General features: G+C 41.4%; 1 protein-coding gene across 4 annotated transcripts in view; it reads left to right on the top strand.

Annotated features, from left to right (window-relative positions):
* The first annotated feature begins 3746 nt into the window (after nucleotides 1-3746).
* Nucleotides 3747-21924, top strand: part of fgd4.S (FYVE, RhoGEF and PH domain containing 4 S homeolog) — a 59236-nt gene continuing 41058 nt past the window's right edge. Inside the window, exon 1 of one of the 4 annotated variants that reach the window (XM_018254758.2) lies at nucleotides 3747-4029. In XM_018254758.2, the coding sequence (XP_018110247.1) occupies nucleotides 3858-4029 (172 nt within the window). In that variant the 5' untranslated portion in view covers nucleotides 3747-3857. Of the gene's footprint in view, nucleotides 4030-12398; nucleotides 12725-20661; nucleotides 20942-21924 lie in introns of those variants that run through there. The other 3 variants (XM_018254759.2, XM_041587865.1, XM_041587866.1) reach the window with 3 other exon arrangements.

Genomic DNA, 21924 nt, shown 5'->3' with positions numbered 1-21924 from the left:
GAAGCAAGAAATGTCTTCCCTGTATTATTAAAGGGATACTGTCATGGGAAAAAAAATTTTTTCAAAATGAATCAGTTAATAGTGCTGCTCCAGCAGAATTCTGCACTGAAATCCATTTCTCAAAAGAGCAAACAGATTTTTTTATATTCAATTTTGAAATCTGACATGGGGCTAGACATATTGTCAATTTCCCAGCTGCCCCAAGTCATGTGACTTGTGCTCTGATAAACTTCAATCACTCTTTACTGCTGTACTGCAAGTTGGAGTGATATCACCCCCTCCCTTTTTCCCCCCAGCAGCCAAACAACAGAACAATGGGAAGGTAACCAGATAGCAGCTCCCTAACACAAGATAACAGCTGCCTGGTAAATCTAAGAACAGCACTCAATAGTAAATCCAGGTCCCACTGAGACACATTCAGTTACATTGAGAAGGAAAAACAGCAGCCTGCCAGAAAGCATTTCTCTCCTAAAGTGCAGGCACAAGTCACATGACCAGGGGCAGCTGGGAAATTGACAAAATGTCTAGCCCCATGTCTCTGTTTGCTCTTTTGAGAAATAAATTTCAGTGCAGAATTCTGCTGGAGTAGCACTATTAACTGATGCATTTTGAAAAAAACAGGGAAACAACAGCGCCACCTTCTGGTTATTTCAGTTGATAAGACTACAGTAGGCTGAAATTGAATTTCCTAAGAAAAGTAACATCTTGCGATATTGCTCTGCTCAGAACTGGCCAGAGAAAGGTCACATGACTCCCTGATTTGAAGAGAATTACTGCTTATAATAAACATTGGGTATCATTTTATCTGTATCCATTTCCTTTTGCCATTTTTATTCTTACGCCCCTCCGGCTGCTGGTGGGTTAGAAAAATGAGAGATTTATTCTAAGGTCTAGAATGTTATTATTTAAATGATTATTATAGTTATTGCTGCATTTGGGATGATTTTGATTTCCGTCTATACGTGTAAATATAAACTTATGGGGGTTGTTCTACCAAATTAATAATTAAGGTTGGGGCCTCCTGCTTTGCTGGTTATTGAAATAAAATAGGATAAATCTTTACTGTACATTGAAATGTGATTTGCAGTGAGAACTGACCCAATATAATGTTTGTGTTGCACATACAGAGGATTTTGCACCAGTACTGAGATTATTTAACCAAATTAGCCGCTGATCCTCTCTTGGTATCTACATGTACCAATACCAACTTGTATATTGTGACTTGGACCCCCCCCCTGAACTGCCGGATGATAAAAGCACTTGTTGCCCTCAGAATGAGTCGGTGGTTTCCCGGCGCTTTTCTATCCATTTAGGCAAATGCTGCATGAAAATTGTGTTTAACCTATTTATATAATGTACATGGCGTCGAATTCTACGAAATAACATGTTCCCTTTGAACAAAAATAAACTTTTTTTTAAATGAACAGTGATAGATTTATTTAATTCATTGCTTAAATTTACAATGTATAACGTGTATTATAATATGGAATAACTCAGCCTGCAGCCTTGTGCCTTTATATGGTCACAGAACAACCCCTCAGTGACTTCTAATATCCTTATCATTTACAGTAGGGGGTACATTATCCCTTATAATACATGAGTGATACTCAGAGTTCCCTGTATAACTCAGCCTGCAGCCTTGTGCCTTTATATGGTCACAGAACAACCCCTCAGTGACTTCTAATATCCTTATCATTTACAGTAGGGGGTACATTATCCCTTATAATACATGAGTGATACTCAGAGTTCCCTGTATAACTCAGCCTGCAGCCTTGTGCCTTTATATGGTCACAGAACAACCCCTCAGTGACTTCTAATATCCTTATCATTTACAGTAGGGGGTACATTATCCCTTATAATACATGAGTGATACTCAGAGTTCCCTGTATAACTCAGCCTGCAGCCTTGTGCCTTTATATGGTCACAGAACAACCCCTCAGTGACTTCTAATATCCTTATCATTTACAGTAGGGGGTACATTATCCCTTATAATACATGAGTGATACTCAGAGTTCCCTGTATAACTCAGCCTGCAGCCTTGTGCCTTTATATGGTCACAGAACAACCCCTCAGTGACTTCTAATATCCTTATCATTTACAGTAGGGGGTACATTATCCCTTATAATACATGAGTGATACTCAGAGTTCCCACTAGGGGTCACCATTGGTTTGATAAGCAAATACTCGAATACAATGGGACCTGTCATACGGGGCACAGAAATGAGCTTTATCTTTATGGTTCAAAGGTACTAAAGTTATTACAAACACATGAATATATATTATCCACAGTTAGAATCATATTCACATGAGACAATCTGCATTTAGTCTTCAGTTTTTCTTTAAAGTGACTTTTGAAATACTTGTTCATTGTATAGTTTACTGTCTGGAATTTTCAATTCTAGTCTCGTTGGTAGGGCTCCCTTACCCTAGCAACCAGGCAGCAGTGTGGAAGTCAAAGTGAACTTTTGGCCCATCTGTATAGGTAAAGTAAACCCAATTGCCTTCAGTTCTCACTGATATCCAAGGCTGATATCCTTCTTTTGGGCTGTTCTCCTCCCATTGTTCAGGCAGGGGGCGGGGCTTGGATCCAATAGCTTTAGCAAGGTTTCTGTTATTTTCCATCTGTCCAGCACAGTTTTTGGATCCCACTCACAAACAAATACTTAACAGTAGATAAATCAGTCTACTTTTATACAGGTAAAGTAAATATCAATACTTGGCAGAATTCCCTTTGACATATTTGGCTGTAGTGTTTAATTAAAATCTTTACTGAGTCTGTGTTTGGCCTTGAACCCACATACTTGCGAGTACAGACTTGTCACTAACAGGAACTAGAGCAGTTCCCAACATGAACATGAGCGCCCCCTCCTGGCCTCTCAGTGGTGCGTTTCTGGGCACACAATAAGCTATACCCTCATACTGTACTGTCTAAGGGAATCAATATGGCACCTCCTCCTCCCATATGTATAAATACAAATATACAGAGAAGGAATGTTCTGGGCACACAATAAGCTATACCCTTATACTGTACTGTCTAAGGGAATCAATATGGCACCTCCCTCCTCCCATATGTATAAATACAAATATACAGAGAAGGAATGTTCTGGGCACACAATAAGCTAAAACCTCATACTGTACTGTCTAAGGGAATCAATATGGCACCTCCTCCTCCCATATGTATAAATACAAATATACAGAGAAGGAATGTTCTGGGCACACAATAAGCTATACCCTCATACTGTACTGTCTAAGGGAATCAATATGGCACCTCCTCCTCCCATATGTATAAATACAAATATACAGAGGAGGAATGTTCTGGGCAGACAAGTTTTTTATTGTTGCTGTTGAATATTTAAGTGCAACACACCGTAACAGATACTGCTTACGAAAATGTCTTGGTGGTTGCTAGGGTCAGTGGGGCCTGGCAACCATGAAGTCAAGGAAGCTTCATACCAAAATCTTCTTATAACCTTCACTGCCCCTTTAAAAAAAAAATATATATATATAAACATATTTGCGTGTATATATACTGTATATATATATATATATATATATATATATATATATATATATATATATATATATATATATATATATATATATATATATATATATTACTGGAGTTGTATTGTTTGTATCCCTATTGCTGCTTTATTCAGATCAGTGGTTTTGTAACAATGGGGGCGGGTCTCCCAAACATTCCTGTGGGCGTGGCTTGGTCACACCCATCCCTCCCAGTCCTGTCAATCATTACCTGTACAGACACCTTGGGCTTTTCTCTGCAGGAGCCGCAGTGGCTTTTGTAAATAAGATGGTGCCTGGAATTTGCCTGTGGGGTTTTTGGGAATAGAGACCTCATGGATTATATGATTTCTGGGGGTGAAGGGGAATGCGGCCCCTCCAAGAGGGAAGGAATGAGCGGAGAGGGATTCAGGAGGATGGCAATCCGGAGAAAATCCAACCCAGGACCTGTAACTGCTTCACTGCTGCTGTCTGTGCGCCCGGAGGGGGTGAATGGGCAGAGAACAGGTAATATGGGGGGTTAAGGGGTATAACTGGAACCCTGGGTATTGGACTGGCCCAATGGAACCTAAAGGGTGGTTCACCTTCAGGTTAACTTTTAGTATTTTATAGAATGGCCAATTCTAAGCAAGTTTTCAATTGGTCTTCATTATATCTTTTTTTATAGTTTTTTTTAATTATTTGCCTTCTTCTGCTGAATCATTCCAGCTATCAAATGGGGGTCACTGACCCCCTCTAAAAACAAATCCTCTCTAAAGCTACACATTTATTGTTATTGCTACTTTTTATTACTAATCTTTCTATTCCGACCCTCCCCTGTTTATTTTCCATATTATCATTCAAATCAATGCATGGTTGCTAGGGTAATTTGGACCCTAGCAACCAGATGGCTGACATTGCGAACTGGAGAACTGCTCAATAAAAAGCTAAATAAGTCAAAAACCACAAATAATAAAAAATGAAAACCAATTGCAAATTGTCTCAGAATATCCCTTTCTATATCATACTAAGAGTTAACTCAAAGGTGAACAACCCCTTTAATTCTGAAGTTCATTTTCCTGAACTTGTTACATGAATGTGTTTCTGGGGCCCCTGAGTAACAACAATCCATACCCCCAGGATATATTCTATATACTCACGTATCACTTACCTGTGTATAGGGAGGTTTATTGGCTCATGTCCCTGTTATAGAGAAAGTGCAGTTATTCTCAGCCTCATGTTTCCAGCAGCAACACGTCCCACATTCCCTAAACTCCAAAAGGTAAACAGCTCCCTAGGGCTCGATCATCTTACTGGTTCTGCTTGGAAAACTGACATCCACCCACTTGTAATCAACCTCCAAAATTGCCAACACCTTTCTCTGTTATTCCACCTTGTAATGAACTTGTTCTCTGATCTCTTATTGGTAATTACCTTTCTCTTCTGGTACCTGAAACCTAAAGGGATACAATTGTTTCATTTCATATTTTACCTTTGAATTTCTATAATGTTTTATCTTAATTACTCAAGATCTGTGCAGCCACTGGGACAGAATGTTCTGTTATACAGATAGCTAGAATCTCAGCTGCCATAAAGCAGGACAGGACTGCTGCTTACAATGTGGATCAGATAGATCTGTGCAGCCACTGGGACAGAATGTTCTGTTATACAGATAGCTAGAATCTCAGCTGCCATAAAGCAGGACAGGACTGCTGCTTCCAATGGGGATCAGATAGGATCTGTGCAGCCACTGGGACAGAATGTTCTGTTATACAGATAGCTAGAATCTCAGCTGCCATAAAGCAGGACAGGACTGCTGCTTACAATGGGGATCAGATAGGATCTGTGCAGCCACTGGGACAGAATGTTCTGTTATACAGATAGCTAGAATCTCAGCTGCCATAAAGCAGGACAGGACTGCTGCTTACAATGGGGATCAGATAGGATCTGTGCAGCCACTGGGACAGAATGTTCTGTTATACAGATAGTTAGAATCTCAGCTGCCATAAAGCAGGACAGGACTGCTGCTTACAATGGGGATCAGATAGGATCTGTGCAGCCACTGGGACAGAATGTTCTGTTATACAGATAGCTAGAATCTCAAATGCCATAAAGCAGGACAGGACTGCTGCTTACAATGGGGATCAGATAGGATCTGTGCAGCCACTGGGACAGAATGTTCTGTTATACAGATAGCTAGAATCTCAGCTGCCATAAAGCAGGACAGGACTGCTGCTTACAATGGGGATCAGATAGGATCTGTGCAGCCACTGGGACAGAATGTTCTGTTATACAGATATATAGCTAGACTCTAGGTTATATAGAAAGAGTGTATGGGGCTGACACAGATATCAAATGTATTTGTCCATATATTTGTGGCAATGTCTTATTCTTTTTCCAGCATAAATACAGATTTTGTCTTTAAAAATATTGGTTTAATTTTTCCTTTAATGTATGCCTTGATTATTATCTTGAATTTGGGCTGTTGTTTTTTTTTGCCAATAAATGAGTCCCTACTTGTCTATTAGTCCGTGTTTTCCCTGATGTGCTGCTTCTGTCTGACCTTCCTTCCTCTCTCCTGCTATGGACCCCCCTTTCCTTTTCCCCCCCAACTGTTTGGCCTTACTCCCCCCCATCCTCGCTCTTCTCTCCCCTTTTATATTTCTCCTCTCCATTTGCCTTCCATATTTAAATCATGACCTTCTTCTGAATTGTGTACCAAGGGTTAATTAACTGTAAGACGCACAGGTTTCCCATAACCAGGAATCCCCTGAGGGATAAGAGTGTGTTACTACTGGTTGGCCTTGGAGACAAACATATGTGCCAATCAGAGTCTAAAGCTCTTCTTCCCAAAAAGAGTCAATGGACTGAAACCTGTCGCATTCACTATTTAGTGTTTTGCCTCATTTCTTATCAGCTTCATGGGATCTCTCTGTACAGACTATGAGCAAATTTAGGGACTGTTCCTGCTGAATTGTGCTTAGTACAGGGAATACCTATGCTGCCATAGTTTTATGGGATCTCTCTGTACAGACTATGAGCAAACTTAGGGACTGTTCCTGCTGAATTGTGCTTAGTACAGGGAATACCTATACTGCCATAGTTTTATGGGATCTCTCTGTACAGACTATGAGCAAACTTAGGGGCTGTTCCTGCTGAATTGTGCTTAGTACAGGGAATACCTATGTGCCATAGTTTTATGGGATCTCTCTGTACAGACTATGAGCAAACTTAGGGGACTGTTCCTGCTGAATTGTGCTTAGTACAGGGAATACCTATGCTGCCATAGTTTTATGGGATCTCTCTGTACAGACTATGAGCAAATTTAGGGACTGTTCCTGCTGAATTGTGCTTAGTACAGGGAATACCTATGTGCCATAGTTTTAAGGGATCTCTCTGTACAGACTATGAGCTTACAATGTACTTAGTTTACATTGACATGTTGTCCCTATTCTAGTGCCAATGTTTGTCCGCGGCATGAGAATGATTTAGAATTTCTCACGATTATTTTCTTGTAGCTCTTTGTAGTACAGGAGTTTCCCTTGGGTTATTTTCCCTTTAAAGCCATGTGCTATAATTGGTTTTGTTGGCAGTTGCCATTGGAAGACTCCAGGGACCTGTAACCGTTTCTATTGTCACTTAATGAAGCTTCGCCCCAGGCCCCGCCCCCCTCTATTTAGCCGCCAGGGTGGAGCAGATCTACAAAGAATCCGAGTCCGTCAGACTTAGTGTTTTATTCTCAATGCCGGCAGAGAAACTTTTATTTAATTTAATTTTATCTTCTGGCAGCCATCTAAATTCTTGGAACCCCAAGCAACTTAATAGTTGGGGCCCCCAGTGAGAATATTGGGTGCGTAGGAGTGTGATATCGCCAGGGCAATGGCCACTGATAAGCAGTTAATTTTCTGCCTGTGAGAATCTCTTACTTTGCTCCAATGAGACAATTGTCTGTAAACTCAAGGCCAAGTCTCATTATCTGCTCCCTGTGCCACATGTTTGCTCAGAGATTGTCTATTAACCAAGGAACCTTTATCCAATAGGAATTCCCTCATTTCATAGATAAAGGAGAAGCATAACCCTGTATTTAAGTAGGGATTATACTTAATCTATTGTTCACTACAGTACAGTATGAGGGTATAGCTTATTGTGTGCCCAGAACATTCCTTCTCTGTATATTTGTATTTATACATATGGGAGGAGGTGCCATATTGATTCCCTTAGACAGTACAGTATGAGGGTATAGCTTATTGTGTGCCCAGAACATTCCTTCTCTGTATATTTGTATTTATACATATGGGAGGAGGTGCCATATTGATTCCCTTAGACAGTACAGTATGAGGGTATAGCTTATTGTGTGCCCAGAACATTCCTTCTCTGTATATTTGTATTTATACATATGGGAGGAGGAGGTGCCATATTGATTCCCTTAGACAGTACAGTATGAGGGTATAGCTTATTGTCTGCCCAGAACATTCCTTCTCTGTATATTTGTATTTATACATATGGGAGGAGGAGGTGCCATATTGATTCCCTTAGACAGTACAGTATGAGGGTATAGCTTATTGTGTGCCCAGAACATTCCTTCTCTGTATATTTGTATTTATACATATGGGAGGAGGAGGTGCCATATTGATTCCCTTAGACAGTACATTATGAGGTATAGCTTATTGTGTGCCCAGAACATTCCTTCTCTGTATATTTGTATTTATACATATGGGAGGAGGAGGTGCCATATTGATTCCCTTAGACAGTACAGTATGAGGGTATAGCTTATTGTGTGCCCAGAACATTCCTTCTCTGTATATTTGTATTTATACATATGGGAGGAGGAGGTGCCATATTGATTCCCTTAGACAGTACAGTATGAGGGTGTAGCTTATTGTGTGCCCAGAACATTCCTTCCCTGTATATTTGTATTTATACATATGGGAGGGGGAGGTGCCATATTGATTCCCTTAGACAGTACAGTATGAGGGTATAGCTTATTGTGTGCCCAGAACATTCCTTCTCTGTATATTTGTATTTATACATATGAGAGGAGGTGCCATATTGATTCCCTTAGACAGTACAGTATGAAGGTATAGCTTATTGTGTGCCCAGAACATTCCTTCTCTGTATATTTGTATTTATACATATGGGAGGAGGTGCCATATTGATTCCCTTAGACAGTACAGTATGAGGGTATAGCTTATTGTGTGCCCAGAACATTCCATCTCTGTATATTTGTATTTATACATATGGGAGGAGGAGGTGCCATATTGATTCCCTTAGACAGTACAGTATGAGGGTATAGCTTATTGTGTGCCCAGAACATTCCTTCTCTGTATATTTGTATTTATACATATGGGAGGAGGAGGTGCCATATTGATTCCCTTAGACAGTACAGTATGAGGGTATAGCTTATTGTGTGCCCAGAACATTCCTTCTCTGTATATTTGTATTTATACATATGGGAGGAGGAGGTGCCATATTGATTCCCTTAGACAGTACAGTATGAGGGTATAGCTTATTGTGTGCCCAGAACATTCCTTCTCTGTATATTTGTATTTATACATATGGGAGGAGGAGGTGCCATATTGATTCCCTTAGACAGTACAGTATGAGGGTATAGCTTATTGTGTGCCCAGAACATTCCTTCTCTGTATATTTGTATTAATACATATGGGAGGAGGAGGTGCCATATTGATTCCCTTAGACAGTACAGTATGAGGGTATAGCTTATTGTGTGCCCAGAACATTCCTTCTCTGTATATTTGTATTTATACATATGGGAGGAGGGAGGTGCCATATTGATTCCCTTAGACAGTACAGTATGAGGGTATAGCTTATTGTGTGCCCAGAACATTCCTTCTCTGTATATTTGTATTTATACATATGGGAGGAGGAGGTGCCATATTGATTCCCTTAGACAGTACAGTATGAGGGTATAGCTTATTGTGTGCCCAGAACATTCCTTCTCTGTATATTTGTATTAATACATATGGGAGGAGGAGGTGCCATATTGATTCCCTTAGACAGTACAGTATGAGGGTATAGCTTATTGTGTGCCCAGAACATTCCTTCTCTGTATATTTGTATTTATACATATGGGAGGAGGGAGGTGCCATATTGATTCCCTTAGACAGTACAGTATGAGGGTATAGCTTATTGTGTGCCCAGAACATTCCTTCTCTGTATATTTGTATTTATACATATGGGAGGAGGTGCCATATTGATTCCCTTAGACAGTACAGTATGAAGGTATAGCTTATTGTGTGCCCATAGCTATAAGGTTACACTCAGAATGTGGACTATCTAAAAATGTATGGTTTTCTATGGTAATCTTACTCTTTAGGGTCTCTTTTCACAAATAAAGTGCATGAAGTGTGCGGCTTAAGTCTCAGCTTTGAAAATTCATATGCATTTAGGGGTCTCTACATATCACATACTTTGGACATTCACATTTTGAATGTTTTATCCTTGTGCATAAGGATATGCAGTTGACCAGATGCCTTAAATTGCAAGCTTTGAGGTGACATTTCATAACTGCAACTAGTAGTAAAGCTCTGGAGTAGAAATCCATGATTTCCCATTTTTAATTTGTCAGCATGTGTACTTACTAAAAATATATTTTTTTTAGGGTCATTTTACTCTTAAGGATCTCTTTTCACAAATAAGATGTATGGCTAAAATGTCAGCTGAAGAAACTCATATGAGTTTATGGGTCTCTACGTGCCACATACTTGGGTAATTGTAGGCATATTGGGTATCAAGCTGTTCAGAAGACTCCTGGCATTCATATTTTGTATGTTTTATCATTCTGCATAAGGATATGTAGTTGATCAGATGCTTTAAATTGCCAGGCAGAAGTACTATATATGAATGAGTATTTCAGATAAAGGGTAACTGATCCTGCCGTGTGCCTTGTGCGACTGCTGCCATGATCCTGAGTGTAATCCTTGCCGTAAAGCAAGACCAGGCTGTTGAAAAGAAATATCATCAGACAATACCTTCCCCCAACCAACAAAAAACCAAGGTGACTACAAGTAAATCAGTTATTTCAGAAAAGGCTCTTCATTCCCTAACATTACACATGTTTTTATTGGAAAGGCAGTATTCCATAAATGTTATCCTCTGTGTTATGTAGTCATTTAGGCAGTGGGACAGCAGGTGGCGATGTTGACTTCTAGACTAAGTTAGTGCTCTCCGAGATGCTGCTGAGTCAATGCTGAGGGCCAATTACCCCCTGTGCTATGTATTTGGGGAAGGATTATTATAAAATAATGGTGTCATAGAAAGAGATCTATGGAGATGCCAGTGTTCCATCATAAGTCCGAGGGTCCTCCAGTTGGACAGCGCTGTCCTCTATCCATTGCTATGGTGGGAACCTTGTAAGTTCAACCAAAACATGGAAAATAACACAAATTTTCTAGTTCTCTGTGCTTCCTACTCCTAGGCTGCCTCTTTCCCATGGTCAGGCTCCTGCCTTGGATCCAGGTGTGTAGCTCTAATTCTCTCTGCTTCTTACAATGAGCTGCTCTCTTCCCCATGGTAAAACAAGAATCATCCCTAGAATATGTGAATTGAATCTTCCCAGATCCTAAGCCTGGTATTGAGCTCTATTTCTCTGTACTTCATGCTCGTCATTGCTCTCTTCCCCATGGTCCAGCAGAAACTTCCCCTGGGTTAATAAATCCCATTTTCACCTGCTTCTGGACAGAACTATGTGGGTCTTCAGTGACATTAAATTGAACTGAGACCACAATGAATGGCTTGAAATCTTGTTTGGGTGCATCTCCTATAAATCCCTCAGTCAGTGAGATCCAGACACTCCTCTGTGTATTCGTTCTAACTTGTCCCAAGAGCTGAATCTCTACATGGGGTTTAGCAACTGCTTTCTGGGAGGGAGATGCCATAGTGTTTTGTGATCCCTTGTAGAATAATCATCTGGTCCACGTGCATCTAGTTATATACACTTACATTATGTGCATATATGATATGGGGGTGACAGGGGAAAGATGGGGGTATATCTGTGCCTATATATTATACACTTACATTATGTGCATATATGATATGGGGGTGACAGGGGAAAGATGGGGGGCTGTGCCTATATATTATACACTTACATTATGTGCATATATGATATGGGGGTGACAGAGGAAAGATGGGGGGCTGTGCCTATATATTATACACTTACATTATGTGCATATATGATATGGGGGTGACAGGGGAAAGATGGGGGGCTGTGCCTATATATTATACACTTACATTATGTGCATATATGATATGGGGGTGACAGAGGAAAGATGGGGGCTGTGCCTATATATTATACACTTACATTATGTGCATATATGATATGGGGGTGACAGGGGAAAGATGGGGGGCTGTGCCTATATATTATACACTTACATTATGTGCATATATGATATGGGGGTGACAGAGGAAAGATGGGGGGCTGTGCCTATATATTATACACTTACATTATGTGCATATATGATATGGGGGTGACAGAGGAAAGATGGGGGGCTGTGCCTATATATTATACACTTACATTATGTGCATATATGATATGGGGGTGACAGGGGAAAGATGGGGGGCTGTGCCTATATATTATACACTTACATTATGTGCATATATGATATGGGGGTGACAGGGGAAAGATGGGGGGCTGTGCCTATATATTATACACTTACATTATGTGCATATATGATATGGGGGTGTAACTGGGACAGGGGTTGGTACTGGGTAATAGTGAGTTCCTTGCACCAATCAGAGCGCAGAGTTTCGCACAATTACATTTTTGTGAATGTTCCGCAATACAAACCGGGGATTTTTCATGTAGAATTTGCTTTTTCCCTCTGATGTTGCCAAACAGGTTGATCCTGTAATGATCAGAGCAAGGTTTAAAGTCGTCTGTTTGTGGTTAGGTCTCCGTATGTTTATCACAAATACACTCACTTTCCTGCTTTTGGCACATGTGTATTCTGGCCGTCACGATCTTTTTCATCGTCTGACGCACGAGGGTATTTAATGCGAATATCACCGGACGCATCGTTACATTTCTTGGTGGATTTCTGACCCATATTGAGCCGAGACTCTCTGGATATTTAGTTTGGAAATACAGTGACTTTATCTTTAGCTCCCGCTCTTCCAATGTCATCATTTCGTTCTGGAATCACTTTGTCATCAACTCCGAGGTGTCGCCGGTGCCAGGGGAGACAGCGATGCACGTGCCACGGAAAAGGTACATTTAATGGTTTGTCTTTACCTGACTGACAGTACATGGGGGATCAGATAGGATCTGTGCAGCCACTGGGACAGAATGTTCTGTTATACAGATAGCTAGAATCTCAGCTGCCATAAAGCAGGACAGGACTGTTGCTTACAATGGGGATCAGATAGGATCTGTGCAGCCACTGGGACAGAATGTTCTGTTATACAGATAGCTAGAATCTCAGCTGCCATAAAGCAGGACAGGACTGCTGCTTACAATGGGGATCAGATAGGATCTGTGCAGCCACTGGGACAGAATGTTCTGTTATACAGATAGCTAGAATCTCAGCTGCCATAAAGCAGGACAGGACTGCTGCTTACAATGGGGATCAGATAGGATCTGTGCAGCCACTGGGACAGAATGTTCTGTTATACAGATAGCTAGAATCTCAGCTGCCATAAAGCAGGACAGGACTGCTGCTTACAATGGGGATCAGATAGGATCTGTGCAGCCACTGGGACAGAATGCTCTGTTATACAGATAGCTAGAATCTCAGCTGCCATAAAGCAGGACAGGACTGCTGCTTACAATGGGGATCAGATAAGATCTGTGCAGCCACTGGGACAGAATGTTCTGTTATACAGATAGCTAGAATCTCAGCTGCCATAAAGCAGGGCAGGACTGCTGCTTACAATGGGGATCAGATAGGATCTGTGCAGCCACTGGGACAGAATGTTCTGTTATACAGATAGCTAGAATCTCAGCTGCCATAAAGCAGGACAGGACTGCTGCTTACAATGGGGATCAGGATGAGTGACAGATATTAGAAGAGGAAGTGAAGCAGAGAACGGTCCATATAAAATATACAATAACATGAAACCAGTTTCTTTATGATGCAGCAAAATTAAAGGTCACATAACACCTTAAATAGGTTTTAAAACCAACACCGAGGAGAATGAGTTCACTCTTTAGATTGTGTTTAATATAAATGAGATGGGAGGGGGATGATCAGACACAGAATTCTCTTTTATTCTCAGAGAGGTTCAGGTAATTGGATTATCAGTAACGTCTGACTGTCCAGCAGGAACAGCCTTGTTTGTGCTTAGAACAACTTAATAGATCAATAAAAAAAAAACAGAGATTTTGGACCAGTTTTGCTACAATTCAGAAAAAAAAACCCCTTCCTGATTCCTGTAAAGAAATGTGACATTTCCTGGTAGAGAGTTTGAGTTGCGCTTCTATTTAGGGAACCCAGAGCAGGTTCCGCATATTGTTTATTGTCTGCCGGGGGGGCCCTTGTGTTTCTGCAGCAGCAAAGACTTTGTGCCTCCCCCCCAGCTGATCCTGCAGCAGGATAATGCTTGTATTTGGTTGCTATGGTACAATTTACCCTAGCAACTGCAGTGCTGGGGTCCAAGTTCCTCTTATAGAAAACACTTGGCTTTTTCTTCTTTTATCTCTTCCAAGCTTCCCCTTTGGTTTTACATTTTAAAGGCAAAACAAAGATCCTTTCCAGTGGATTCCTTATCTGGGGGTCTGTGACCCCAAAGCTGCAGGATCTGTATTCTACAAGAGCTCAGTGTTATCAATGGGCCCCTATTTCCCATGCAAAGTTCCCTTCCTGAGCAGCCGGGCCCCCTGCTGCCCCTCTTAATTACTTTTTATTCTTTCCTTTATTTAAACCACTTGGTTCACCTTTAACTTAACTTTTAGAATTTTTAAGAAGGGTTTACTCTGAGCAACTTTTCAATTGGTCATCATGATTTACTTGTAGTTTTTTTGCAACATTTGCCTTAATTTTCAAATTTTTTCCAATTTTTAAATGGGGAGTGGGGTCACTGACCCCATCTAAAAAGAAATGCTCTGTAATGTTACAAATGTGTTGTTATTGCTACTTTTTATTCCTCTTCTTTCTATTCAGGCCTCTCCTATTCGTATTCCAGTCTCTTATTCAAATCAGTGCATGGTTGCTAGGGGAATTTGGATCCTAGCAACCAGATGGCTAAAATTGCAAACTGGAGAGCTGCTGAATAAAAAGCTAAATAGCTCAAGAACCACAAATAATAAAAAAAATAAAGACCAATTGCATCATACCAAGTCTCATCATACGAACAGTTAATTTAAAGGTGAACAACACCTTTAAAGTTCTGCTGCCCAATCTCAATTCCCATAGAAAATGTCATTGGGGTCTCTGTTCCCAAGTGTCTCCGACACTCTCACCCCTCAGACCTCGTCCCTCTGACCAGGAAGTGAGAAACATCTGGGAAAGATACAAAGTATCTCATGTGAAGCTTCTTTTATATTTGTTTCCTCATGTGAAACACGACAAAGACAGGGGACAGAATTCATCTAAATATATATATATATATAATACACAAAAGCCATGAATATCCTGTAAATTATATCCTTATAAACGGTGAGTAGTGATGTCATCAGTTATAAACGGTGAGTAGTGATGTCATTTCTGTCACATGACTCACTAAAATTTGTGTATTATAATAAATAAAGTACCCCCAGTTGTAAAATATGAGGATATTAGAAGTTACCTCGGAGTTCCATGACCTGTATAAAAACACTCGGCCTTCGGCCTCGTACTTTTATATGGTCATGAAACTCCTCGGTAACTAATAATATCCTTATATTTTACAAGAGGGGCTACTTTATTCACTATATATCCTCCTCTGTGCATCAACTCTGAAATGTGTCAGGTCTGGTTATTATTAACTTCTGCCCAGTGTCATCAGTATTTTCTCAATTAAACCCAGAACAGAGCAAAGCTTATAGTACATATTGTTTATGTTCTGAGTAAACGTTGGAGGCTGTTCCTGCTGAATTGTGCTTAGTACAGGGAATACCTATGCTGCCATAGTTTTATGGGATCTCTCTGTACAGACTATGAGCAAACTTAGGGACTGTTCCTGCTGAATTGTGCTTAGTACAGGGAATACCTATGTACCATAGTTTTATGGGATCTCTCTGTACAGACTATGAGCAAACTTAGGGACTGTTCCTGCTGAATTGTGCTTAGTACAGGGGAATACCTATGCTGCCATAGTTTTATGGGATCTCTCTGTACAGACTATGAGCAAACTTAGGGACTGTTCCTGCTGAATTGTGCTTAGTACAGGGGAATACCTATGTACCATAGTTTTATGGGATCTCTCTGTACAGACTATGAGTAAATTTAGGGACTGTTCCTGCTGAATTGTGCTTAGTACAGGGAATACCTATACTGCCATAGTTTTATGGGATCTCTCTGTACAGACTATGAGTAAATTTAGGGACTGTTCCTGCTGAATTGTGCTTAGTACAGGGAATACCTATGCTGCCATAGTTTTATGGGATCTCTCTGGACAGACTATGAGCAAACTTAGGGACTGTTCCTGCTGAATTGTGCTTAGTACAGGGGATACCTATGCATTTGTCATATACTGTATATATAATACTGAATACAAATGCTATCAGTGTTACTTTGTACTTGGGTACATTTGCCCTAAGGCAATTCTTAGAAATACCTGTATATAAGATAAAGTAGATAACAGAGAGCTGTAGGGCTGTATGTTTATAGTGAAAGTATGAGATATATTTTAGGAACTTCCACTTTAGTTTTTTTTGCTGCCCCTTTTATATTGCATTTGGCTCAGTCTCAGGTGATTCAACAGAAAACCCTTGGGCTCAGCAATTCAACTTTCTTTTTTTATATAAGAGGTGCTGGAGACATGTGACCCGGCTCAGCCCCCCCCCCACACAGGGGATTAGTGGGCAAAAGGTCCTTTGCAAGAGATGAAGTGGTTTTTACTGCAAGAGCAAAAAGGAAATGCACTGGGCTCTGTGACACCCCTCTAACACCCTGGAGATGGCGCATTCCTTATGTCATTATTTATGAGCAGGATGTAATGAGGGGGAGCTTCTGTTTTATAAAGACCCCTCTTCTTCTTCTACTTCTTCTGTAGTTTCCTCAGGGGTTCTGTAATGGGAAACTGATCCTGTACTTTGTGTATAATATAATGTAAATAAAGATCCGCTCCCCCTCACCCAACATCTGTAACATCTGCATAGACACAAATACACCGCCATCTTTCCTCTGTCACCCCCATATCATATATGCACATAATGTAAGTGTATAATATATAGGCACAGCCCCCCATCTTTCCTCTGTCACCCCCATATCATATATGCACATAATGTAAGTGTATAATATATAGGCACAGCCCCCCATCTTTCCCCTGTCACCCCCATATCATATATGCACATAATGTAAGTGTATAATATATAGGCACAGCCCCCCATCTTTCCTCTGTCACCCCCAAATCATATATGCACATAATGTAAGTGTATAATATATAGGCACAGCCCCCCATCTTTCCCCAGTTACCCCCATATCATATATGCACATAATGTAAGTGTATAATATATAGGCACAGCCCCCCATCTTTCCTCTGTCACCCCCATATCATATATGCACATAATGTAAGTGTATAATATATAGGCACAGCCCCCCATCTTTCCTCTGTCACCCCCATATCATATATGCACATAATGTAAGTGTATAATATATAGGCACAGCCCCCCATCTTTCCCCTGTCACCCCATATCATATATGCACATAATGTAAGTGTATAATATATAGGCACAGCCCCCCATCTTTCCTCTGTCACCCCCATATCATATATGCACATAATGTAATTGTATAATATATAGGCACAGCCCCCATCTTTCCCCTGTCACCCCCATATCATATATGCACATAATGTAAGTGTATAATATATAGGCACAGCCCCCATCTTTCCCCTGTCACCCCCATATCATATATGCACATAATGTAAGTGTATAATATATAGGCACAGCCCCCCATCTTTCCCCTGTCACCCCCCATATCATATATGCACATAATGTAAGTGTATAATATATAGGCACAGCCCCCCATCTTTCCTCTGTCACCCCCATATCATATATGAACATAATGTAAGTGTATAATATATAGGCACAGCCCCCATCTTTCCCCTGTCACCCCCATATCATATATGCACATAATGTAAGTGTATAATATATAGACACAGCCCCCCATCTTTCCCCTGTCACCCCCATATCATATATGCACATCATGTAAGTGTATAATATATAGGCACAGCCCCCCATCTTTCCCCTGTCACCCCCATATCATATATGCACATAATGTAAGTGTAGAATAAAAAAGGATGATCGAGACTGTTCTACAAATGGTATTTTTTACCTAAATCCCTGAAATCACCTGAACTGGCCTATAGAGTATAGCAAAGTTATCAGATGTGCATCTATTGGCTGAAGATTACATGTGTGTATTCCTTATTGTTTTTACCTCCCAATGAGAAGCTTCTGGGGTGGGGGACACACCAGTATTCAGCCATTGCCGGGAACAGGTAAATATTTTTGTCAGCTGCTGATTTAGGGCTGGGGACCTCGAACTTTAATTGGGATGAAGACAATCCTTAAAAAACAGTGACCGTGGGAGCTGTTACCGCTTTGTTTTGAAACTCTCTTACATATATTTCCTGTGGTTGCAAATAGTTCACATCTTTTCATAATGCACCATTTCCTATATCGCTGTTTATTAGCCGATGGGTAACTGCCAGCTCAGGGGTCGCAGCTGGTGCCCAGTCCCTAATGCAGTCGCAAGAGATGTAGTGATGAGAGTTACAGTTCATCCGCACATATGGGGCTCTGTGAGTATCCTGTGCTTTTGTTCTTGGGTGATGTTAAACCAGAACACCCAGTTGAGGTTGAGAGAGTTGCAACTGAACAACATTAATGGTTTTTTTAAGTAACAGCTGTTTCCACCCCCAGCCTTCCTCTGTTTCTACATTTCTGTGGTCAGACCCTAATTGTTGAAGAATGCTTGAAATAAATGTCGCTTTCGCCTGTATCAGCAGGACTTAGGGCTGACGTACATACTGCATAGTACAACATCATTGTATGACTTATTATCTGCCCAGAACATTCCTTCTCTGTATATTTGTATTTATACATATGGGAGGAGGAGGTGCCATATTGATTCCCTTAGACAGTACAGTATGAGGGTATAGCTTATTGTGTGCCCAGAACATTCCTTCTCTGTATATTTGTATTTATACATATGGGAGGAGGGAGGTGCCATATTGATTCCCTTAGACAGTACAGTATGAGGGTATAGCTTATTGTGTGCCCAGAACATTCCTTCTCTGTATATTTGTATTTATACATATGGGAGGAGGAGGTGCCATATTGATTCCCTTAGACAGTACAGTATGAGGGTATAGCTTATTGTGTGCCCAGAACATTCCTTCTCTGTATATTTGTATTTATACATATGGGAGGAGGGAGGTGCCATATTGATTCCCTTAGACAGTACAGTATGAGGGTATAGCTTATTGTGTGCCCAGAACATTCCTTCTCTGTATATTTGTATTTATACATATGGGAGGAGGGAGGTGCCATATTAATTCCTTTAGACAATACAGAATAAGTTTGTTGTGCGCAATGAACATTTGCAAATGTAACGCTATATGTTCAATTCAGATTGCAAGCTCTTCAGTCGAGTCACAATATTCTCTTACTGAATCCTAGGCTGTAACTGCAATACTGGATGTAATACTAGAAATGCCATTTCTTCCTTGGCAAATGAAATACCAGAAAATAATGTTATCTTGTAAAGTTATAAAATGAATTATACAGTCGTAATGGACAAACACTGTAAACTGAAATGACTTCCCTCTTCTCTACTGACAGTTTTATATCTGTAATTCTTTACTCAGTTTATATTTCTTTTAATAACATGAGCAACTGCCGAGAGATGCATCTCCCATCTACATCCAACAACATGTTTTAGGGGTACCCAGGGTACAAATAAACACTCACCCCAAATCTCCCCCTAACTGACCTTCAGACTGGGCCCCCTTAGCTCATAACAAGGTTACAGATATATAGAAACATTGGGGTGTCACCTTGCTATAGTTCCAGGGGTACCCAGGGTACAAATAAGCACTCACCCCAAATCTCCCCCTAACTGACCTTCAGACTGGGCCCCCTTAGCTCATAACAAGGTTACAGATATATAGAAACATTGGGGTGTCACCCTGCTATAGTTCCAGGGGTACCCAGGGTACATATAAACACTCACCCCAAATCTCCCCCTAACTGACCTTCAGACTGGGCCCCCTTAGCTCATAACAAGGTTACAGATATATAGAAACATTGGGGTGTCACCCTGCTATAGTTCCAGGGGTACCCAGGGTACAAATAATCACTCACCCCAAATCTCCCCCTAACTGACCTTCAGACTGGGTCCCCTTAGCTCATAACAAGGTTACAGATATATAGAAACATTGGGGTAACAGTCACCCTGCTATAGTTCCAGGGGTACCCAGGGTACAAATAAACACTCACCCCAAATCTCCCCCTAACTGACCTTCAGACTGGGCCCCCTTAGCTCATAACAAGGTTACAGATATATAGAAACATTGGGGTAACAGTCACCCTGCTATAGTTCCAGGGGTACCCAGGGTACAAATAAACACTCACCCCAAATCTCCCCCTAACTGACCTTCAGACTGGGCCCCCTTAGCTCATAACAAGGTTACAGATATATAGAAACATTGGGGTGTCACCCTTCTATAGTTCCAGGGGTACCCAAGGCGCTCACCCCAAACTGGCCCTGAGAGTAGGTGCTTTTGGGGGCACACTTTGGGGGTCTATACTATGACCAGTAATATAAATTTACAACCAGACAGACAGTGACACACGAGCAGAGAAATCCATTCATTGAATAAACCTCCCTATTGATTGGCAGCTCCTGGCTGTGCCGTCCCTATGTACTCATCACTAATGCTTCTCTCTGAGGTCCCTCCCTTTATGTTGCAAACAAGCTCCTCGTTTAAATGACAATAAAGCAGCACCTGCCGGCCGGGTCCTCAGACTGGGAGGGGGGGGGTCTCTTCATTAAGAAATTTGCAGGGGGGGCAGCACAATGGCAGCAATTGTTGTCCAATGAGCAGGAAGCACATTCACCAATCACAGCCGGTTACTAAGGGCCCGACCATATGTTCCCTCCCCGCTGGAATGTGATTATCAGGGATCAATGTGGAGAGCAGGGGAGGGCGTCCTAAAAAGCCTGCAATGAAGTCTGTCCATGGAATGGGGGGATTGGCCGGTGTGTGGGGGATCATTAAGGATTCGGTGCAGATCTCAGACAATTGCTGAGCCAGACACAGTGGGTACGTCAGCCCCTCGGAGGTCAGTATGTTTCTGGAGCTGACACTCTAATGCCTTTCATTGTGCCAGGATTTTTAAAATGCAAATATTTGCCCTGTTTTTATTGCCCACCCTTTGGTTCCCCCGGAGCTGATAGGTGAATTGTATAATCTGCTGCCGTGACAATGGGGGTGTCTGCAGTCTGGTCTATGCGGAATCGGGGAGTGAGGGTCCCCCCTGCTTAGTATTCTGCTGCAGTCTGCAATTAATGGGCACAAGTTTACGTCTGCTGAGCATCAGGCTGCTTGGAACTGGATGGCAGAGAATGGGGGTCTTTATTTTATCACAGGGATGTACACCCTTGTGCAAATCTTTATTTACAGGAGGCCGTGGGTTTTTGGGGTAACCCCCACCCGCCCCCCTCTAATTCCAGTCCATGGACACGAGTGATAGAAAATCCTTCCCGTTCCCAGGCTGGAATTGTTTTGTTCCCTGTCGGCAGTGTAGGAGGATGAGATGCTTGAGCCATGAATGCACGTTTGGCTTTGAGACAGGGGCTTGTTTTTGCTTAGAAATGAACTTATGAATTAGTTGCAGTTGGTCTGTTTAGATTTCGCATGGAATGTTTGCTAGGGTCTGCATCCCTGGCAACCACACGGCCGACTGATTGTGAGTCCTGATTTGTGTTATGTTGTTTTTTGAAGAACGCTACTAATCAAACAAAGGCATGGTTGCTATGCTCAGCAGGCCTAGCAACCAGATAGCTGCAAGATGCTACAACACAAGACAAGACAAAAATGTTAAAAAAAGGGCAACTGCAAATCACTGCACTTTTGTTTTGTTGATGATATTAATAAAGGGAAGGTCACTGGGAGGTGGTGGTGTTTATGGGGACGCTCCCATCATGTTGTGTTGTGCCTGGAGCTGCCCTGTTGGTTGGCAGAGGTACAATGTTTTATCAAAGGGGAGTTGCTGCCTGATCCCTTATTCTCTGCCTGGGGGGATATGAATCACAGACTGTTGTT

The sequence above is a fragment of the Xenopus laevis genome, chromosome 3S (assembly GCF_017654675.1).
Source record: "Xenopus laevis strain J_2021 chromosome 3S, Xenopus_laevis_v10.1, whole genome shotgun sequence".
NCBI classification, from domain to species: Eukaryota; Metazoa; Chordata; class Amphibia; order Anura; family Pipidae; genus Xenopus; species Xenopus laevis.
The sequence above is the reverse complement of the archived record's forward strand: the minus strand, read 5'-3'. Positions and strand labels throughout refer to the sequence as shown.